General features: G+C 38.0%; 2 protein-coding genes across 7 annotated transcripts; both read left to right on the plus strand.

The window, feature by feature from the left end:
- Positions 1 to 270: 270 nt before the first annotated feature.
- LOC149009330 (cyclin-dependent kinase E-1-like) lies at positions 271 to 16,929 on the plus strand. 6 transcript variants are annotated; one of them, XM_089160983.1, is made up of 16 exons: positions 271 to 680; positions 766 to 876; positions 1,290 to 1,393; positions 1,526 to 1,568; positions 1,705 to 1,803; positions 7,659 to 7,728; positions 7,853 to 7,947; positions 8,099 to 8,132; positions 8,209 to 8,293; positions 8,408 to 8,482; positions 8,550 to 8,597; positions 14,610 to 14,642; positions 14,842 to 14,950; positions 15,226 to 15,459; positions 15,551 to 15,620; positions 15,741 to 16,929. In XM_089160983.1, the coding sequence occupies exons 1-15, from the start codon at positions 390 to 392 to the stop codon at positions 15,617 to 15,619; spliced, it is 1,500 nt and encodes a 499-aa protein (XP_089017109.1). In that variant the 5' UTR covers positions 271 to 389; the 3' UTR covers position 15,620; positions 15,741 to 16,929. The 6 variants fall into 6 exon arrangements, with proteins under 6 accessions (XP_089017109.1, XP_089017110.1, XP_089017113.1 ...); XM_089160984.1 differs by having other exon boundaries at positions 15,808 to 16,929; XM_089160987.1 differs by having other exon boundaries at positions 15,554 to 15,620; positions 15,808 to 16,928.
- Positions 16,930 to 18,103: 1,174 nt separating this feature from the next.
- On the plus strand, positions 18,104 to 19,658 carry LOC149009331 (aquaporin NIP1-1-like). The gene is made up of 5 exons (XM_089163857.1): positions 18,104 to 18,280; positions 18,412 to 18,636; positions 18,751 to 18,948; positions 19,038 to 19,099; positions 19,403 to 19,658. The coding sequence occupies exons 1-5, from the start codon at positions 18,104 to 18,106 to the stop codon at positions 19,656 to 19,658; spliced, it is 918 nt and encodes a 305-aa protein (XP_089019983.1).
- The last annotated feature ends 344 nt before the right edge of the window (positions 19,659 to 20,002 follow it).

Consider the following 20,002-nt stretch of genomic DNA (forward strand, 5'->3'; position numbering starts at 1 on the left):
GTACGATTGAGAAGCGTGAAGGTAATTTACTTTTGAATATTGACAAAACAGACTTAATGGTAATACATTGTTTTTCTGATCTGGACTTGAAACCAACGGAGGCGGATTGGATTAACTCGGCTGATACTGTTGGGTGGACCAGAATTTGTTCGGTCGGAAAACTTGATCCGGGCTGGACCAGTCTAAGAAGGTTCATCCGATCCAAGAGGGCCCCACTTCTCATAAACCAAATGGTCCAGTCCGACAAAAGGTTACTGCAGAAGACTTCGAAATTCCTGGAGAAAGAATCAGATCCAAATAAAAATGGGAAAGGGGCTGAATGGCAGGAGACCACATGCGCGGAGGGGTTTCAGTTTGGGTTAAGTCAATGATGGGTGGAAGAAACCAGAATGGGCGGCGAAGGTAATGCCGGCGCCGGAAACGGGAACGATAGCAGCAGCCGAGGCGGCAGCATGGCTGCCATGAGTAACAACAACAGTAACAATAACAGCAACCCTAACAGACCTGCTTGGTTACAGCAATATGATTTGGTCGGTAAGATAGGAGAAGGCACTTATGGTCTTGTGTTCCTCGTCAAGACCAAGTCTCAGCCTAACAAAGGGAAGTGCATCGCCATCAAGAAATTCAAGCAGTCTAAGGATGGGGATGGCGTTTCTCCCACCGCAATCCGTGAAATCATGGTTCGCCGTGGCTTTGTTCTTCTACTTTTGCTGCTTTAGAAGTTCTTGGTGCTAATTAGGTGAATTTTCTATTCGTTTGGTACAGTTGCTGAGGGAGATTAATCACGAAAATGTTGTTAAGCTTGTTAATGTTCACATCAACCACGCAGACATGTCACTTTACCTGGCGTTCGATTATGCCGAGCATGACCTATATGTGAGTACATAAATATGTTCCCTAATTGTTCACCAAGTGTCTTTTTCTATTTTCCTTTCCTGAATTCTATCTGGATATGTTGTCGAACTGCAAACTCGATTCACGATTGAGTGCCTTAAGAAAGGATATGGTAGCTGGGTTTCGATGCAATTTGGGGGTTAGATTGCTTTTTTCCTTTTCGTTATTTCTTATTTTTTGGGCCGATCATTGGTTTCTTGCATGGTATTCGGAAATTGTTTACCAACTAGTGACTGAGTAATTTAGTTAATAACTTAATATCATATATACTGGCTACTTCTTTATAGAAATGGATATGGGCATTCGTCGAAAAAACTGTTATGCAATATCTGGTGACTTGTTTTCTATTTGGTATCTTATCATTGCAGTTTTTATTATTTGCAACATGACAACAGGAAATCATTAGACATCACAGGGAAAAGGTCAACCATTCTATCAATCAGTACACAGTTAAGTCGTTACTCTGGCAGCTTCTTAATGGGTTGAACTACCTCCACAGGTAAGGTGTTTGCTTCTGCAAAGATGATGGAAAACACTGTTTCTCTGGGTTTCTGGTAGTTTCCATGTGTGTTCTTGCTAGCTTTTATAGTGGAAAAAGATGTTTGACTAAATCTATTGATATTTGCTGCAGTAATTGGATTATACATCGGGACCTAAAGCCATCAAACATTCTGGTAGATTTCTGATATCGTGTGTTTTAACAAATGGCAGTGTTAAGACAAATAATTTGAATAGATGCCCCCTCTCCCCCTACATCCTATATTACTGTTCATGTTTCCATCTGTTCAATGAACCTTTTTCATGAACCAGGTAATGGGTGAGGGAGAGGAACAAGGAGTAGTTAAAATTGCTGATTTTGGTCTTGCAAGAATATACCAAGCTCCCCTGAAGCCATTGTCAGAGAATGGGGTAGGAATTTATTTGTCTCATTATCACTTATTCTTGCATTTTCATGCAATTTGCTTTTGTTGGTTGTTTTGCAACTCCTAGTTGATTTGTTTCCATCAATGAACTGCATTGGTAGCTATGCTGGATATGCATCTATAGTTGTGTTACATTAGTAGTGATTCTGTAAGATATGTGACACAATACTGTTATGTTGCCATATGGCCACAATCTCTAGGGTATGGTCTCAAAATAAGTTGACTTGACACCATGTGGAATGAAGTTTCCATTTCCTGTAGAACATAGAATCAGGTAACAGGTAAATGAGAATAAGTAAGGACATTAAATTAAAAGTATCGATGATGCAGTATTAAATCCTTGGTTTAATTCTTATGAAGGCCCTTGTGATGGATATCTCCTGAGGCCCAGGTCCCAGGTCTCCCAGGTCCGGACAATTTCTTTCCACATTAACTACCAGGCAGCAGTTTAAAGGAGAAGATAATGTCTTCAAATCCAGTGCATCCTAAAAAAGGGGTTTGGCTGGATTTTCTCTGGTGCGGGCTGGCGACCTGATACACCACTGATCCTCCTTCTTTATCTGGGTATGGGACTAGTAGCAAACACTGGCGGAGTTGTTGTCAGTGGGCCCTAAGGCAGGTTATGTGGAGGAAGAACTATAGACAAGTCTTCAATAGACAAATCTTCATTCTTCCATATTTGTGGGCCTCATCCTGAACTTGAATGGAATTTTCATTATCGGCGAGTGGATAGTGCAGATGGGGAATCAACTAAGAACCATTCTACCATAGCATTGATGATAGGCTGCAGCAGAACTTCAAATAGAAACAAAATATTCAGAAATGGTGACTTAAAAGAAAAGAATCAAACCAGCCAGATGAATGCCTCCCATTTCTGATTGAATGTAACTTGTATGGTGGAGATGGGGTGAAAGTTTTCTCAAATTTTGATGGTTTAATCAAGAGAAATGGCAACTGCTTTTTCATTGGTAACTAAGGTGCTGTAGAAGAAACTAGCCAATGGTATGCAACCAAATAGGATCAGATGGAAGGCTTTTGTTGGTGAGGCTATGCTGAAAGCTTGCTAAAGTTCTGTTGGGTAGAATGGAGGATACAGAGATGAAATTGAAATTGAATGTTTAGGTTTATCAAAGAAATCAACTAGTGGATGGGTGGGAAGATGGAGGATCAACGGAGTGAGTATAGGAGCAACCGTTTTAATGAATCATACATGTGGGCATAGAACTTAGAGGTTTCTCTATGTGTGAATTCAAGAGCCATTTATATTAAGCAATCCATCCTAACCAGGACTCTACCTGAGGTCAAGATATCAAAACAGCCTCTCAGCAAAAATTGCAGGGTAGGGCTGCGCACGAAAATGGCCACCCTGGACTCTGCTTCTGTGGAAACTCTTGGCACTGGGTTCATCAATTTGTCCGTCCCAGCAAAATCATCCCATGATAGCCCATATCATAAGATCTCCCGTAGCCTGTAACTGAAATTTCAATAAACCCTTTCTTAGTATCATATGATGTGGTTCTTTTAAAGATTTTGGAAGAACTGGCCCTCATTCAATTGAGGCTACATCAATTGTAGCAGGTAATAGAGATAAAGATTTAGGAGTCAACAAGTTCCACCAGGATCCAGTAGGAAGTTCTCCCAAAAATAAGGCCTGAGAAACCCAAATTTCTGTATTGCAGATACAACAACAACAGCAGGTCAGAATAAGCTGAAAATACAACTGAAGGAGCTCCAATTAGAAGGGAAGAATATCCCAAAAGATGATAATTATCAGCTGGGTTGATGAGGAACAACAGCCAACACCCAGATCCTAAAATAGAGTTTACTAAACTGATAAGCTGCAAAACCCCCGCTTGGGGGGGGGGGGGGGGGGGCAGGGGGAGCAGACGAAGGATGGCTCCTAATAAGGATTGCTGGTCCAAAAACAAACTCTCAAATAACCAGAAATGTAAAGCTGTACGAGAAGACATCAACTACTGGAAGAAATATGTGCTTGTATCAAGCCTAACGGAAGTAGAAGGCTTCCCAAACTATTTTACGAGAAATAATAGGTAGCTATTAAAATAAAAACTAAGAGATAGAAATCCTTCTCTAGAATATCCCTTAAATCTAAAGCAGAAGGAACAAATGATACAATGATGTGTTCATGATGATATATACCTGATTCTGCATATGTTTCATATAACCCCTTGAATTGTATAATGGTAGATGATGTAATGCTTCAGTATGTTAGCCTTGAAGCATTTCAAAAATTCAACCTAATAGGGGAAGGCATTTAGGATCTTCTTTTCTAGTACCTACTCTAGCCTTTCTTTCCCTATGCTTGGGATTGGCCCTAAGATCAATTACGGGGATCTTAGGTTGTCCCCCCCCCCCCCCCCCCCCAGGCCCCCCCCCCCCCCCCCCCCCCCCCCCCCCCCCATATATATATATATATATATATATATATATATATATATATATATATATCATACTACTATAATAAAAGCAGTACCTACCTTTTCGCAATCTTTTCGCCTCTGTCCTTAGAATTTTTCTAAATACCAATAATGTTGTACTATTTGTTATTTTTAAAGGATAATTTGGACATTGTATCATGAATTATTATAAATTTATCCTTAATTTTAATCCCGATTTCTCCCGTGACCTCTTTCAATCTCTCTCAAACTCTATCGCTCTATCCCTCTGCCTCTCGAACTCTCTCTGAATCTCTCTCTAAATCACCACTATCTCTCACGACCTCTCTCAATCTCAGTCTCTCGCTCTCTATATCCCTCTCCCTCTCGAACTCTTTCTGAATCCCTCTCGATCTCTCTGAATCTATGTATTTGTTATCTCATTGCAGAAAAGGCCAAACGATGGTGAGAAGAAGGACAATGGGGGAGGAAGGAAGATGAATCGATAATCGATCTCAGAATATCAGAATGATCGATTTCTTAGGGTTTCCAGTTGATATCTACAAGAAGTAGGCGGAAACCAATCTCTTCTATTTAGTTATCTTTGTTAATAATTCTCCTCTTTTTGTTGTATAATAAGCTCGGGTTTTTGAAAATCAGGATTAGAAACTTAAGTACAAATGCGTGAGATCTAGGGTTGCAAATTTATAATATTGGAGACCATTGAGCGAAAATCTTCAATAATTTTAATTCTCTCAATCTCAGTATCTCTCTCTATATTTTATTTGTTTTTTTTCTTTTTCGGTTAAGTTTCAGATCGTCTGATGAAAAAATTCTCCATATTCTAGGGTTTCCTTCTCAGTAAGAATAGAGAAGAAGCTAAAGCCTGCTACTCCAATATGAATGGCAAGCGTCTGAAGTTTCAATTCTGAAGTAGGTATAATCGGTAACCATGATCCTTAGGGTTTTTTAAATCCTTATCTTTGCAAACTATTATTATCAGGCTTGCGATTGAAACTGTAATTCTTGTGAGGGGATTAAGATATGTGTGAGACAATAAGGTTTGCGATTCCTGATGAAGCAAAATTGTGTTTATGATAAAGCGTCAAAAGAAGCTGAAGATGGGATTTCGCAGGTATGAGCTTGATAAAAAAGTCAACGTCAGTTCATGAGGTAAATTTGTGTTCACCAGCTACCGGTTGGATTCGATTACTTTTCTTGAGAGATTAATTCAAAATCAAAATCTGATTAAGAGTATAGCAGAATTACAACTGTATAGAAGAATTGAGATGTGTAAATTTTCCTTCACTTTGTCTTTCAATTCAGCAAGCAACCCAATTAATGGAGTCGTTCAACTCTGCAACTGCAAGCCTAGGTTGAGAAGTTTCAACTAAAGAAGTTTTTAAATTTGGAGTTATTGAGAATTCCTACTAGAAATAGGACTGAAGAGTAAAAGGATAATTGCAGGCAATTTTGATACAGTCTCCCCTTAGGATTAGGAAAAGTTTCAGTCAAAGTTTTAGAAGATTTTAATGATTAGTCGTGACTAGACAGAACTCTCATGAGAAACACTTTGAAAATGACTTCTAGAAGAAAAGAAGAATAGCTGAAGGAGTTTTTAAGGTAGCAACTTACCTGTGAGAGTTCAGGATGAAGTAGGGGACTTATGTTTTATGATGGTTTGGTGAGGCAGCCGAGTGAATTGAGTATTTTGGGTTAATGTGGGGAGGCTCTGTGAATTTGAATAGTTTTTACTGGGGATATAAGGCTGCAGAGGGTTTTTATTGGTTATGGTTTGTGGGACAAAATTTCAAAAAGTTAACACTGGTTCTGTTGCTCTATCTGGCTGCAATATCTGTTCGTGACAACCTCTTTTCGTTCGGGTTTTAGGGAATAAATATTTAGAATGTAGTTGTTGTTCTATTTCTGCTGGTCTTCAGACATGAGAATTACTTTTAGGGTTTCAACGAAGTGGTGCTGAGTAAGTTCATGAACACACAACACAATGAAGCTGGATACTAAGCTTTGATTGACGCCGAGGTTCAACGCCGTGCTTGCGTGAGTTTGTACTAATGATAAATACATTCAAATCGTTCTGTGAGGAGTTTTCTTGGCCATATGGAGATTTATCTGAACAGCATATTAGTTGGAATGTACCACGGATGATTCAAGTAGCCGAAAATTGCTGCTAAGACCGGGAACTAGCATCGTAATCCCCGAAGACGCCCACGACATGCGTAAGTAGAGATCTTGCCATAAAACAAGCTTTGGAGGGTGTTTTTGCTGTCTCGATTCTTCCTTTAAAAGTCAAGGCAACTCAGAAGAAACCTATCTTCGGTTTGACTAACACCTGGTCTGGTACCTAATGTTTCCATATCCTCAATGTTTCTTTTATGGAGATCATGATTTTCAACTAATGATTTTCATTATCTTTATCAAAAGTTTTTATTTCAACTAATGATTTAAATTGTACAAAGAGTCAATTAAATGTCTAAAATAACAATAACAAGAAACCATCAAAAGAAATTAAATGAGCTTTTAACATGTAAACTTGACAATGGTTGCAACCTCCTTTGTAGAGATAGAAAGTCCTAAAATGTCACGAGTTCAAACTTCACCACATCTTTCCCTTCCCCCCCCCCCGAGAGAACCTATGGGCACCCAGTCACTATAATTGGTTGATAATGACCCAAAAATAAAAGAATAAAAGTTGATAAGGACATAAATAATAAAACAACTAAATAAAAAATTGCAGAAAATGAATATTTGTGTATAAAACCTTGATGCTAAAGGCATTCTAAATCAAAAGAAATTGGCATTCACTGCATAACATAGTTTAGGAGAAAGAAAAAACATAAAACTAATAAAAACAATAATTCAATTCCTATTTATGTGCAAAATTCAGATATATTTGTTTTAATAATAACTTTATTCTTTTGTTTTTAAGTTTTGAAACATTCGATTATTCCCTCAAAAGTTCACGATATCCCACCCCAAAACTTGATTGTTTATTCAATTGTATTCTTTCTTAATATAAAAATTTTCTCTCTGTTTTTTTGACTCGATATATTTTCTCTCTCATATGGCCACGTGCATTTGCACGTGTCTTACTTTGCTAGTGTATATATATATATATATATATATATAGATGTAAATATAATATCTTCATGTTTCCAACAAATTTATTTATTGAGCATTCATTAAGTCATACCAAAAAATAGTATTTCTACTTGACCTATTAAGGTGTTCCATCATTTTTTTAGCATTATGTTACTGTTCAACGTGTTCTTCTGCAGCCTGTTCACTATTTTGGACTATTTCGTGTTTTAGTCTTCCTTTTCTATTTTGGACTATTTCGTGTTTTAGTCTTCCTTTTTCTATTTTGGACTATTTCGTGTTTTAGTCTTCCTTTTCAATTAATATGTGTATCACTGGTTGCTTGCAGGTTGTGGTAACTATTTGGTATCGTGCACCTGAGCTGCTTCTTGGTGCTAAGCACTACACAAGTGCTGTTGGTATCCTGCAACAATGGATTGCATTGTTGTTATTTACTCGAGCATTTTCTGATTATGTCTTTGATGCAACTTAACAAGGATGTAGGCGCATAGTACATAATGCTACCTTAATATAGGATTGAAGATATGTGGGCTGTTGGATGCATTTTTGCCGAGTTGTTGACTTTGAAGCCACTTTTTCAAGGACAAGAAGTCAAAGGGACGCCTAACCCTTTCCAGGTAATGGAATAGTTTCTGGTGTAGCTTCAGTATTCATTCTGCTTCATATGCTATTTCAATGTGCAGGATGTAACATGTTAGTTGCTAGGGCTAATGAAGGTTCAATAACTTATCTGCATTATTTTCTGATATTTACCTGCAAGTCATGCAGCTTGATCAACTTGACAAGATATTTAAAGTGTTAGGTAAGGAAATGTTCCCTGGAGACATCTTCTGTTGGCATCTACTTCAGAATAATCTTATAATTTATTTCTTCTTTAGGCCATCCAACACAAGATAAGTGGCCTACACTTGTGAATCTTCCACACTGGCAATCAGACCAGCAACATATCCAGGGGCGTAAATAGTGAGTTTGGATTCTTTTCTATTATTATACTTTGTTCAATTGAAATCCAGGATCTTGCTGGAGGGGTGACTTAGTTAATTATTAATTTTCTCTCCTGTTGTGTACCTCAAACAGTGAAAATGGCCTTGTTAATGTAGTGCATCTTCCTCAGAAATCTCCTGCATATGATCTCCTATCAAAGATGCTGGAGTACGTACTCTCATGCTATTATAGTTATTTTTATTTTATTATTCTGCTCATCTGGCTTTACTTGCAGGTATGATCCACGGAAACGTATAACAGCCGCACAAGCTCTTGAGCATGAGTAAGACTTGCGTACCCATATTTATCTTTCTGCCAATTTTTCTTATCCCCCCCCCCCCCCCCCCCACCCCCCAAAAAAAAAAACAACAAAACAAAATCCACTTCAGTAAATGCTACATTGCTACATACTTCCTTAGAGGTATCAGATACATATAAAATTCCTTGTTATTGATACGAACATGTACAACCAAACTTGTTCAGTTTGTTTATGAACCTGCTACTTAATGCTTTGATTCTACTTTTCTTTCTCCTTCATGGGATTTTTGCGAGATTTCTGGATGTCTTGATCTGTTGAAAGTAACGGGTTCATATATGTTGTAATGTGAGGAATTGCTCCTCTAAAGTATATTATTCACAAGACCCTAATAGGGTATTTATAGTTACAACATTGTTAAGTCCTATACTAAGTAGGAAAAGAAAATATAAAACAAATAGAAAAAAAACTCTAGACTTATTAGGAAACATAATCCTATTCTAATTAGAAAACCTTAGTCCATGTTTTCAACACTCCCCTTAAGTTTGAGCATAGATATTTATCATGCCTAACTTGCTCATAATGTAATTAAATATCTTCGTGCTCAAACTCTTTGTGAGCACATCAGCCCGTTGCTCGTTTGAAGTAACAAAGGTGATGTGGATCAGCCCAGCCTCAACCTTCTCTTTGATGAAATGTTTGTCAATCTTCACATGCTTAGTCCTATCATGTTGTACTGGGTTATGAGCTATGCTGATTGTTGACTTATTATTTGAGTATAATTGTATAGGAACCTCCAAATCTGTCCCAACCTCTTGAAGTAGCCCTTTAAGCCATAGTATCTCACAAATGCCTTGAGCAATCACCCTAAACTTGGCCTCGGCACTAGACCGTGCAACCACAGCTTGTTTCTTGCTTTTCTAAGTCACAAGGTTACCTCCCACATATACACAATACCCAGAGGTAGACCTCCTATCATCTGGACATCCTGTCCAGTCTGCATCTGTATATGCCTCAATCTTCAAATGTCCATGAGCTGAAATTAAAATTCATTTTCTTGGAGTAGTCTTCAAGTATCTCAAGATCCGATATATTGCATCCAAATGTGAGGAATATGGATCATGCATATACTGGCTAACAAGACTAATTGCAAATGTGATGTCAGGTCTAGTGTGAGATAGATGGATCAACTTTCCCACTAATTTTGTATACCTTATCTTGTCAACTGGTTCTCCTTCCTTTGCTTTCACGTGTAGGTTAGGCTCAATAGGAGTCTCAGCAGGGTTACATCCTAGCATTCTAGTTTCCTCAAGAAGATCCAATGTATACTTCCTTTGGGATAGAGATACACCGCTAGTAGAATATGCCAACTCTAAACCTAGGAAATATCTTAGTTTTCTCATATCTTTGATCTCAAATTCAGTTCCCAAAAAAGTCTTTAATGTTGAAATTTCATCCAAAAAGGCATTCTTCGCATTTAATTGTTGTAAACTCCACCATTTATTAATTGCACATGAAATAATAATACGAACTATGTTCATCTTGGCAACAGGGGCAAATGTCTCCTGGTAGTCAACGCCATAAGTCTGAGTGAAACCTTTGGCCACCAATCTTGCCTTGTACCTTTCAATAGTCCCATCTACCTTGTACTTGATAACAAACACCCATTTGCACCCAACAGTCTGCTTTCTTATGGGCAAAGTCACCAAGTCCCACGTTTTGTTTTTTCCTTCATTTCCTCATCAAGAGTTTGCATTTCCTCGGGGGGGGGAAGCCCCGGCCAGGGGGGGGAGGAGAGGGGGAAAAAGGATACTTGAATCGGGGGCGACATGAGCTTCATTGGAACTCAAGATGTTTGGTGCAAGTTTGAGGCTGCTTTCTTAATGTAATTGGTAAGTCCAAAGTAGGATTAGAAGAAGGGACCAAAACATACTCACCTGGAGGAACGGATAGTTCAGGGCTAGAACCAAAGCTTTTGACTGGCTTGGTTCAGAAGGGGTCACTTCTTGTTTTTTTTTTATAAGTCTTCAGAGGTCTAGTCTCCCCTTGTATGTTATCCACCAGCTATTCTTGTCCGATCATTCCATCTTCCAAAGGAGGATCATTTGCAGGAATCTTAGGAGAAATATCGAAAGGAGGAATCAACATTGGAAACTCTTCACTAAAACTCTCCCCCGAAGAGGTGTAGGGGAAAAATAAGGAATTTATTCTTGGAACACAACATTCATAGAGACAAAAAAACGACGAGAACTAGGATAATAACACTTATACCCCTTCTGTGTAGGCGGATAACCCAAGAAAATGCACTTTAACCCACGAGGATCTGACTTTCCATGAACATGGTGGTTCCGGACAAAGGCAACACATCCAAAAACCTTAGGTGAGATTGTAAAGATTGCTGTCCCTAAAAGAACCTTAAGGGGACAACGTTGGTCTAAGACTCGGGAAGGCATTCGGTTAATTAGATATGCCTCGTAGTAAGAATGGCTTCACCTCAAAACCGAAGAGGCACATTCATAGAAAACATGAGGGAACGTGCTACCTTAAGTAGATGTCTATTCTTGCGTTTGGCAACCCCATTTTGAGGTGGAGTGTTGACGCAACTAGTTTGATGTATGATGCCATGGTTTGCTAAGTAGGAAGGGAATGCGTCACCCAAGTACTAAGTTCTGTTATCCGTGCAAAGGATTTTAACTGTCGCCCCAAACCGAGTCTTAATCATATTATGAAAATTTTGAAAGCACGAGAAAACATCACTTTTTTAGTGAAGTAAGTAAACCAATGTGGTCCTAGTACAATAGTCAATAAAGGTAACAAACCATTTATGACCAGATACAGACACGGTCCAAGAAGGACCCCACACATCAGAGTGAATGACTGAAAAAGAAATTTTACTACGATTACCTAAAATAGGGTAAACATGCCTGGTCTGTTTGGCCAAAATACATGCCTCACAATAAAAATCATTCAAATTACACATTTTATCAGATCAGGAAATAATTTAGACAAAATAGGTAAAAGAATGTGGCCAAGACGACTATGCCACTGTAATAAAGTAAAAAGTGCAGGAGAGGTGGAACTAGAGACTGTAGAAAGAGTTGATGGGGACCCATCCATTAAGTAGAGCCCCCCTTTCTGTCTATCATTGCCAATCGTAAGCCCCGTTTCCAGGTCCTGAAATACACAATGAGAAGGAAAGAAAGTTATTTTGCAGTTCATATCACGAGTAAGGCTACTAATAGATAAAAGATTAGCCGAAAACTTAGGAACATGTATGACATTAAATAAGGTAAGAGAAGGCAAACAAATGATAGATCATTTCCCAGAGATAAGGGAGAGAGAGACCCATCAGCCGTTCGAACATCCTGAGCAATAGGACAGATGAATAAGTATAATAAAATAGATGAGCTTGTTATATGGTCGGTTGCCCTAGAGTCGATTACCCAGGAAGGATAAGTTAAATTGACATTGTGACAACCAAAAATACCTGTGGGGAATTGTGGATCAACAGAGGGAACAATGACAGAGGCTATACTCGCATTGGAAGTCGGTAATGGAGAAGATGAGTCAAGTCTGGACATCAACTGGCGAAGGTGCTGGAGCTCATCTGAGGAAGGTGGTGTTGGAGTACTTAGGGTGTTAGAACTGACTTGATTTGCAGATGTTTAATTGTTGCCTTTGATTCCATTTCTACCTCTACGGGAATTTGTTGGATGTCCATGCAACTTCCAACACTTGTCCTTTGTATGACGCTCTTTTCCACAATACTCGCACTTTACTGGAGGGCGAAAATTACCAGAACTAGATTTATTATTGCCATAACTAGCCACCAATGCAGATCTATTAGATGTTTGAGTGTGTACCATAGCTGTCCTTCAACTGTCATCGGTATCTACCATGACATAGGCTTGAGCCAGAGAAGGGAAAGGCTCTCTAGAAAGGATTTGTGCATGAATTTGATCAAATTCTATATTCAATCCTGCCAAAAAATCATAAACTCTCTGTTTATCTACCCATTGTTGATAGGCAATAGCATCTTCAACATTCTTCGGTGTAAACTTCTCATAGAAATCTAAAGTTTGGTAATATCCCCAAAGAGTGTTATAGTACTGAGAAAGAGGAAGGTCCTTCTGCTGTAATTGATTGATTTTCCGTCAAAATTCAAAGCATTATGCATCATTGCCAACTCTGGAGTATGTATCTTTAGTAACTTTCCATATAGTTGCCGCATTAGGAAGGAGGAGACAACTCTCTGCTATGCTAGATTCAATGGAGTTGATGAGAAATCCCATGACCAAGCATTCATTTGTATACCACTTGGAAAGTTGCAGACCAGGTGTGGAAAGTTTTGTAGAAGTCACATCAAGATGGCCAGTAAGACCACGAGCACCAACAGCAAGGGAAATTGAACAAGACCATCTAAGATAATTTGTCCCATTAAGTTTCACGGTGGTTATCTGAAGTGGAGAAAACTCACGATCCTTATGAATGGAAGACATGGGAGACTCTGGAACTATTCAAATTTGCAAAAGCTTCCATTGCTTCTATCACGAATTGTTGTTGATTATAGAATAACTCCCACTAATTCACGTGAAAAGTATCTCCTCAGGTTACCTCCAATTGGTATATTGTTGAACCAAAGTATACCTGGAAAGTTTCTAGGAAAGACTAGGAAAGACTAGAGGGACTCAATCGGTCCGCTTAAATACCAGACTCTTTAGACAAAATTTTCCTAGACATGCACTTAATCACTCAATATACATTTTCAGGATACCCGAAAAGAAAACAAACACGTGAATAACAACTTCAAAAAAAAAATCTACAGCACTTCCGTAGGATGAAAACAAAACATTGTTCTACTACTATGTTGTAATGTGAGAAATTGTTCTTCTAAAGTATATTATTCACAAGAGCCCAATAGGGTATTTATAGTTACATCCTAGTTAAGTCTTATACTAAGTAGGAAAAGGAAATATAAAACAAATAGAAATAAAACTCTAGACTTATTTGGAAACATAATCCTATTTTAATTAGAAAACCTCAGTCCATGTTTTCAACAGTATATTATGGAACATAGAACTTCTTTAATATATTTAGTCATTAAATATTTGTCTTATTGTTGGAATTCCTGAAACTAAGAATTAGCATGGTTAGTCCTTCATTACACAGACTAGATGAGCTACCTAAAAATAATTATGATAGGTATTCATTACTCAAAACTAGATGGCTAGTTAGGCTGGCTCCTTCCTATTGTAGTTAGTCTTCCATGTGTCAGATGGTCCTTGGAGAATCTGCTAGTGGGCCCTTTAGGAGGACTGGAATGAAGGTTATGACCTCACATACAAACTCTTTCTGTTCGCCCCCTTCTTGGCATTACTGACTGATCTTCAGGAGAGATTTCTACTGGTAGCAATCTGACCTCCCAAATCAAATGGAGATACCTTCACTGCTCATCATTGATGGTGTCCAAGCAATCAGCCAGGGATCTAACATTCTTTTGTTATCTATAACAAACCCCCCCCCCCTTTTTTTAAAAGAGAAAACCCCAAAAAGAGAGAGGAGGAAAAGAAAAAGAAGCTCATTAGCATGTACAAATAAGCGGATAATCAGCTGCAGAGCAGAACTGTGGTTTGGCATGTTAGGGGTATGGGTCCCACATTGTTTGGGCTGAGACTTGATGTGAGACCTTGGATACAACAGAGTCTTCTCACACAGAAAATTTAAACTCCTTTGGACCCCTACATGACAGAAGTAGGTGTCTACCCATAAATCTTGTTTTCTTGGTTGGTGTCTTTTAGTTTCTGTTTAAAAATTTATTTTATTTTTGCAGTATAAATTAAAAATAAGTTTACAGGGAATCTTACATCCAGTAGGGTCAATGCTTGTACTCTTTACCTGGGTTGGCAAGATGTCTGCCTGGGGCCTTTGAATGGTCTGAGTGAGATATTTACATTAGCATTTTACTGATGTACTTAGTTGGAGATAATGGGTTGAATGTATATATTTTTCTTAGAATTTTGTTCACTATCTGCCTTTCAGGTACTTCCGGATTGAACCTACACCAGGGCGCAAGTAAGTCTACGTTGACTTTCTCTTTTTGTCCTCATAAATATGCAGATAACCATTTGGATCCACCTTGGTTGTGTCTCAATATTGCACATCATACATGACAACTACAAACCTGACAGTAGGATGTCATGGTGAATGAAGCATATGTTTTCTGTCCATATTTTCTTCACTTTGACCAGATCAATGTGGCATCAATGCTCAGTGCACTGGTACCTTCTCAACCGGGAGACAAAGTTGTGAATTATCCTAATCGTCCAGTGGATACTACTACCGATTTTGAGAGAACGACCAACGTCCAACCTTCTCAACCGGTATTTATAAAAAAGTGAAGCTTTCTTGATTTGATCTTTCTTTGGACATAAATATATAAAAAAAAAAGTTTTCAGGGAGTTTGAAATATTGGGATATCAAAATAGCTCCCCATTTGGTTTGCTTGTTTGTTTGTTTGTTTGTTTTGCTTTGTTTCTGTTCTTTGTTTCCCTTTGTCCCCCCCCCCCCTTCCTGATCCTTAGTCTTTGATTTTGAATTCTTTCAAATTAGAATCAATGGAAATTTAATTGTGATTATATGCTTGCTTGGTGTTTAGGTTTCAGCTGGCAACACTGTTCCTGGGAGTGTAGCAGCTGCTCCTGTGGTTAATGCTAGACTTGTTCCTCGGCAAATGCCAATGGTAGCAGGTATGCAAAGGATGGCTGGCCCCGGCATGGCAGCCTTCAATCTTGCTTCTCAAGCTGGTATGGGTGGGGCAATGAACCCTGGCAGCATCCCGATGCAAAGGGGTGCAGCTGCTCAGGCTCATCATCATCAGCAGCAGCAACAGGTCTGTATTGTTTGGAATGTTTTCTCTGGTTTTTGTATCAGTTTCATGGTTGCTGGTTCTGTTTCTGATGCATCTTATTGCAACTTTGAAGCAGTTGAGAAGGAAAGATCCTGGCATGGGAATGACTGGATATCCTCCACCTCAGAAACGACGATTCTAATGTATGTTTATCTACTTTCTTTGTTTGATACATGGCCTAACGTGATTTGGACTGTGGAGGTAGCATTTCATTTTCTGTGGAGGGTGTAAAACTGACTGAAGCAAATGTTGCATTGGAATAGGTGTTATACTATGTTGATAGATGATGTGGAAAAGAAGATTTATACTGTCAATTTGTGTATCATTTAGGTATTTCTGTGCCCTGACTTGGTATTTGTTGATGATGGAAGGAACAAGTTTCATGGTGTACCATTGTTCATACAGAAGAAAGATATTGTAGGTTATAACTGGGTGTATTATGTCAAAAACATGCTCGATGGACAGCAAGAGCCATAGTTGAACCTTTTGACTGCAGTTCGTTGCGAGGAATCCTTCCCTTCTGTGGATTCTATGGAAGCATACAGCCTTCAATTGTTCTGCAAGGACAACTCTGGATGAACCTTGAGAGCCTTGTAATGTTGTACCAAAAGCAAGTCTAACTTGTGTCGTAGGACTCTCTTAACCATAATATCTCTGAGCATTTGACGGGTTCTGTATTTATTGATATCTGGTGACTACCAGTTATGGTGTAAGTGCTTTTGAGTATGGTTAGGGTCTGTATCATATATTTGTTAGTCACATGCTATGCAATTATATTGATTAGATTAGATGCTCTCTATTCTTACAGAATATAGTTGATTAAGGACAAGCAAAATTTTTACGCCTCAAATGCACTATATATAACAGCTTATGGTGCTTCACTTTTGGTAATCCGTGAATGCAAATGGTTGCTTCTGTTTGATGAGCTTCCCCTGTGGAAACTTGTTCTCTCATTGGAATTTATGATTAATATACCATCACAAGCAGTTGCAACGAATCTGTTCCAAGCAATCTGACTACATCATGCTCATTCCTTGTTGGGTACCAATTAATGTAATCTTCTGAATTACTGTTTCTTAAACAAGAAACCTAGTGAATTGAATGCCATCTACTTCGAGACTAAATTAAAGATTACTTCTGTTAGCAGATCTTGAATTCTCTCCTTGAAAACCGTAGATGATTAATTGAAACGTTGGTATTTCCATTCGTGAGGACATTTATATTTTCATGTTTATGTATTCTTGGGATTTTTATTACCATTACAAAGTCAATGACACGTCACTACACTTGATCCCACAAGTTGAAGGGTTATAATATTGAGTGTCGAAATTGATAGTTACATCTTTAAATGTTTCCATGAATCATGCACTTATATCATAGACGAATTGATTTTAACTGACTTGCCCTTGAATCGATTGTGTTGCTTGATCAACAGCAACAACCAAATCTGAAATTTTTTATATTGGGGATGCATTTTGTTGTCATCGAAATAATGAAATGTGAAGTTTAGTTCTTTAATTTTTTTTTTCGGAAAAAAAAAAACAGGTTAAACTTGTGTAACTCCAATTAAATAACTATGAGGTATCTATGTCACGATGTGTTGACTTCATCCATTATTAATGTCATTGAGAGTTTGAATATAGTTTTCCTTCCATTGCTGATTAACTAGTTTTGTAATACATGCATAATATCTAAGCGTGTTTGAGTTGGTATCAACTAGCATGATCCACGCAAACAAGAGATAGGGAGTTGTCTACCTTGGAGAGGATATTGATTTTAAGAGGAAACTAATGGAACTAGCAAACTACTTGACCGTACTAAAATACCATAATTGAATCTATTGAATCTATCTTTCTTTCTATTTCAAGATTTATAAATGAAAGGAGGAAATCTGCCCCTCGTGTAGGTCATGGAATCATCACATTTATGTATGTAAAATGGCAAGTTTAGTGCAATATTGATGAGATATTCACTTGTTGAATGCCTGATTGATTGTTTAAAACTTTAAATCCTGTAAAACAATCTCTCTAGAAACAGAGGTAAGATGACATACATCAATTTAGTAATATTTATCTACAAAAAATAAAAATATAAAAATTATCTATCTATGATATAACTTTATTGAAAAAATAAATATATAGACTACACTAAAGGGTCACATTTCTTCTATCACAAAAACAAAATATCTTGATAGTTATATATTGTCTTTGAAGTCCCCTTATTAATTAAAAAGGAAAAAAGGGGGGAAAATGAGGTGGCAAACTTGTTGTGATTAACTTTCATTGGATCAAGATTTTCATAAATTTTTAATTATTTGAAAACATAAAAAAGAAAGAACCACTATAAATCCATAACCCCAAATGATACACTCCTCTTCCTATTCATGCTTCCATTTTCTTCCTTCCAGCCACTGCTCTTTGTATTCATATAAATAGGGCTTGATCTGCTCAGTTACTGCTCACATTATCCATTAGTAACTACCAGAGTTTTTACCAAAAAAAAAAAAAAAAACTACCAGAGTTACAATTCTGAGTTGATCCCTGTTTCTGGAATCAGCTCTGAGTTATTTTCCTTTCTCATCTCTCTCTCTCACTTGGTTCTGTACTTGTATGTTGTTTTAGTAGTGATGGGTGAGAATTCTGGAAATAATTTGAACATCTCCAAATCAATGGAAGAAGAAGTCGTTAATGTCAAAGAAGCTGGTGACATCATAAATGAAGAGTCCCTCAACTGCTCTGGTTCTACACCAAAAATCAAGAGAGAAGGATCAGGCTTTTCTATCTCTTTACCTTTCTTACAGAAGGTATTTAAAAACTAAACATAATCAAAGCTTAGTAACCCTTCACTTTCTTCATTCATTTCTCTTTAAATTCTCCTTCTTGGCTACCCAATTATCATTTTTGTGATGAGAGAAGTTTGTTTGATTGGGTGCAGTTGCTAGCAGAGATGTTTGGTACATTTTTCATAATATTTGCAGGATGTGGGATCCTGGTGGTGAGTTTGATGAACCCAGGTCAGGTGAGCACTGTAAATATGTCACTGGTGTGGGGGTTTGGGGCCATGGCCATGGTGTACACTGTTGGTCACATCTCTGGTGCCCACTTCAATCCTGCAGCCACCATAGCCTTCGCTACCTGTGGGAGATTTCCATGGAAACATGTAAGTTGACAGTCACCATTAATTTTTATCTCTAGTGGGGAGTTGATCTTGATTGGAGAGCAAATTAAAGATTTATTTTTTTTCCTGATTCCGCTCCTTTATTTATATTTTCAGGTACCAGCCTATGCAGCTGCACAACTTCTTGGATCATTACTGGCAACCATAGTCCTTAGACTATTATTTGGCACAGAAGAAAGACATTTCTTCGGATCAACACCATCAGGTTCAGACATGCAAGCATTTGGAATGGAATTTGTCATTTCTTTCTATCTCATGTTTGTTATATCTGGAGTAGCAACCGATAGCAGAGCAGTAAGTTCTTCTAAACCTATTTCCAACAAATTTATTTGTTGCTCTGATTGTGTTTCTACTAACACATATTTGCTGATCTACAATTCCAGATTGGAGAACTTGCTGGGCTTGCAATTGGGGCAGTAGTCGTAGTAAATGCAAATGTTTCTGGGTATATATTCTCCCATTTTTTATATTGATTTACTTTCTGAAAATCATTCACCCTTCATTAATTTTCTTATGCTAGGACTTATGGATCCTCTACCCTGCTTTTCCTCAGGCTTCTCCATTACACAAATGTTTCTCCATTACATAATAGGGATATGGCTTACCTCCGAGTATATGATAAAATGAACTAGATGTGGGACTCTCAGTAGGTCCCACGTGGGTCCCATTCCCATTATGTGATGGAGAAGTGTCCAAATAGCACAAACCTCTGCCCTGATGATGGTTGTTGATGTGAATTTTTTGACAGGTTAGTTTCAGGATCATCGATGAACCCAGCAAGGAGTTTGGGCCCTGCTATCATATGGAACCGTTACAATTCATTATGGGTTTATATAGTGGCACCCATAAGTGGGATGACTTGTGGTGCATGGGCTTACAATCTTATCAGGTTTATAAACAAACCCTTGCGTGAGATCACAAGGAGTGGATCCTTCCTCAAGAGTGTAAGCTCATTAAGAAAGATCTCAAGTACTGCAAAGACAAAACAAGAATTTCCTCTGTAATCTTGTAATAAATCTATTCCAAAGCTAACTTAAAGAACCATTTAATCCTTAAATTTATTTTCTCAGTCTTCTACATGAAACCAAGACTTTTCCCATTGGTGGTCCAAGTCGTCCTTGTAAACTTAATTTCCTAGTGGATGTGGAATTAACTGGTCTTGGACCAGATAGAACTTAATGTATATATATATACTATTCATTTCAAATCTGGACCATATCTTTTGCAACTTGTTTGTCACTTCAAATTAATGAAAATTTAAAACTTCGTCAACCTGTGAAGTCTTCAGTCTTCACACCATATTGTGGGATACAAAGACTAGTCTCAACAAATGCGCGTAGAAACCATT

This window comes from Hakea prostrata, chromosome 7, assembly GCF_041222555.1.
Source record: "Hakea prostrata isolate BN-2017 chromosome 7, UWA_Hpros_2, whole genome shotgun sequence".
Lineage (NCBI taxonomy): Eukaryota > Viridiplantae > Streptophyta > Magnoliopsida > Proteales > Proteaceae > Hakea > Hakea prostrata.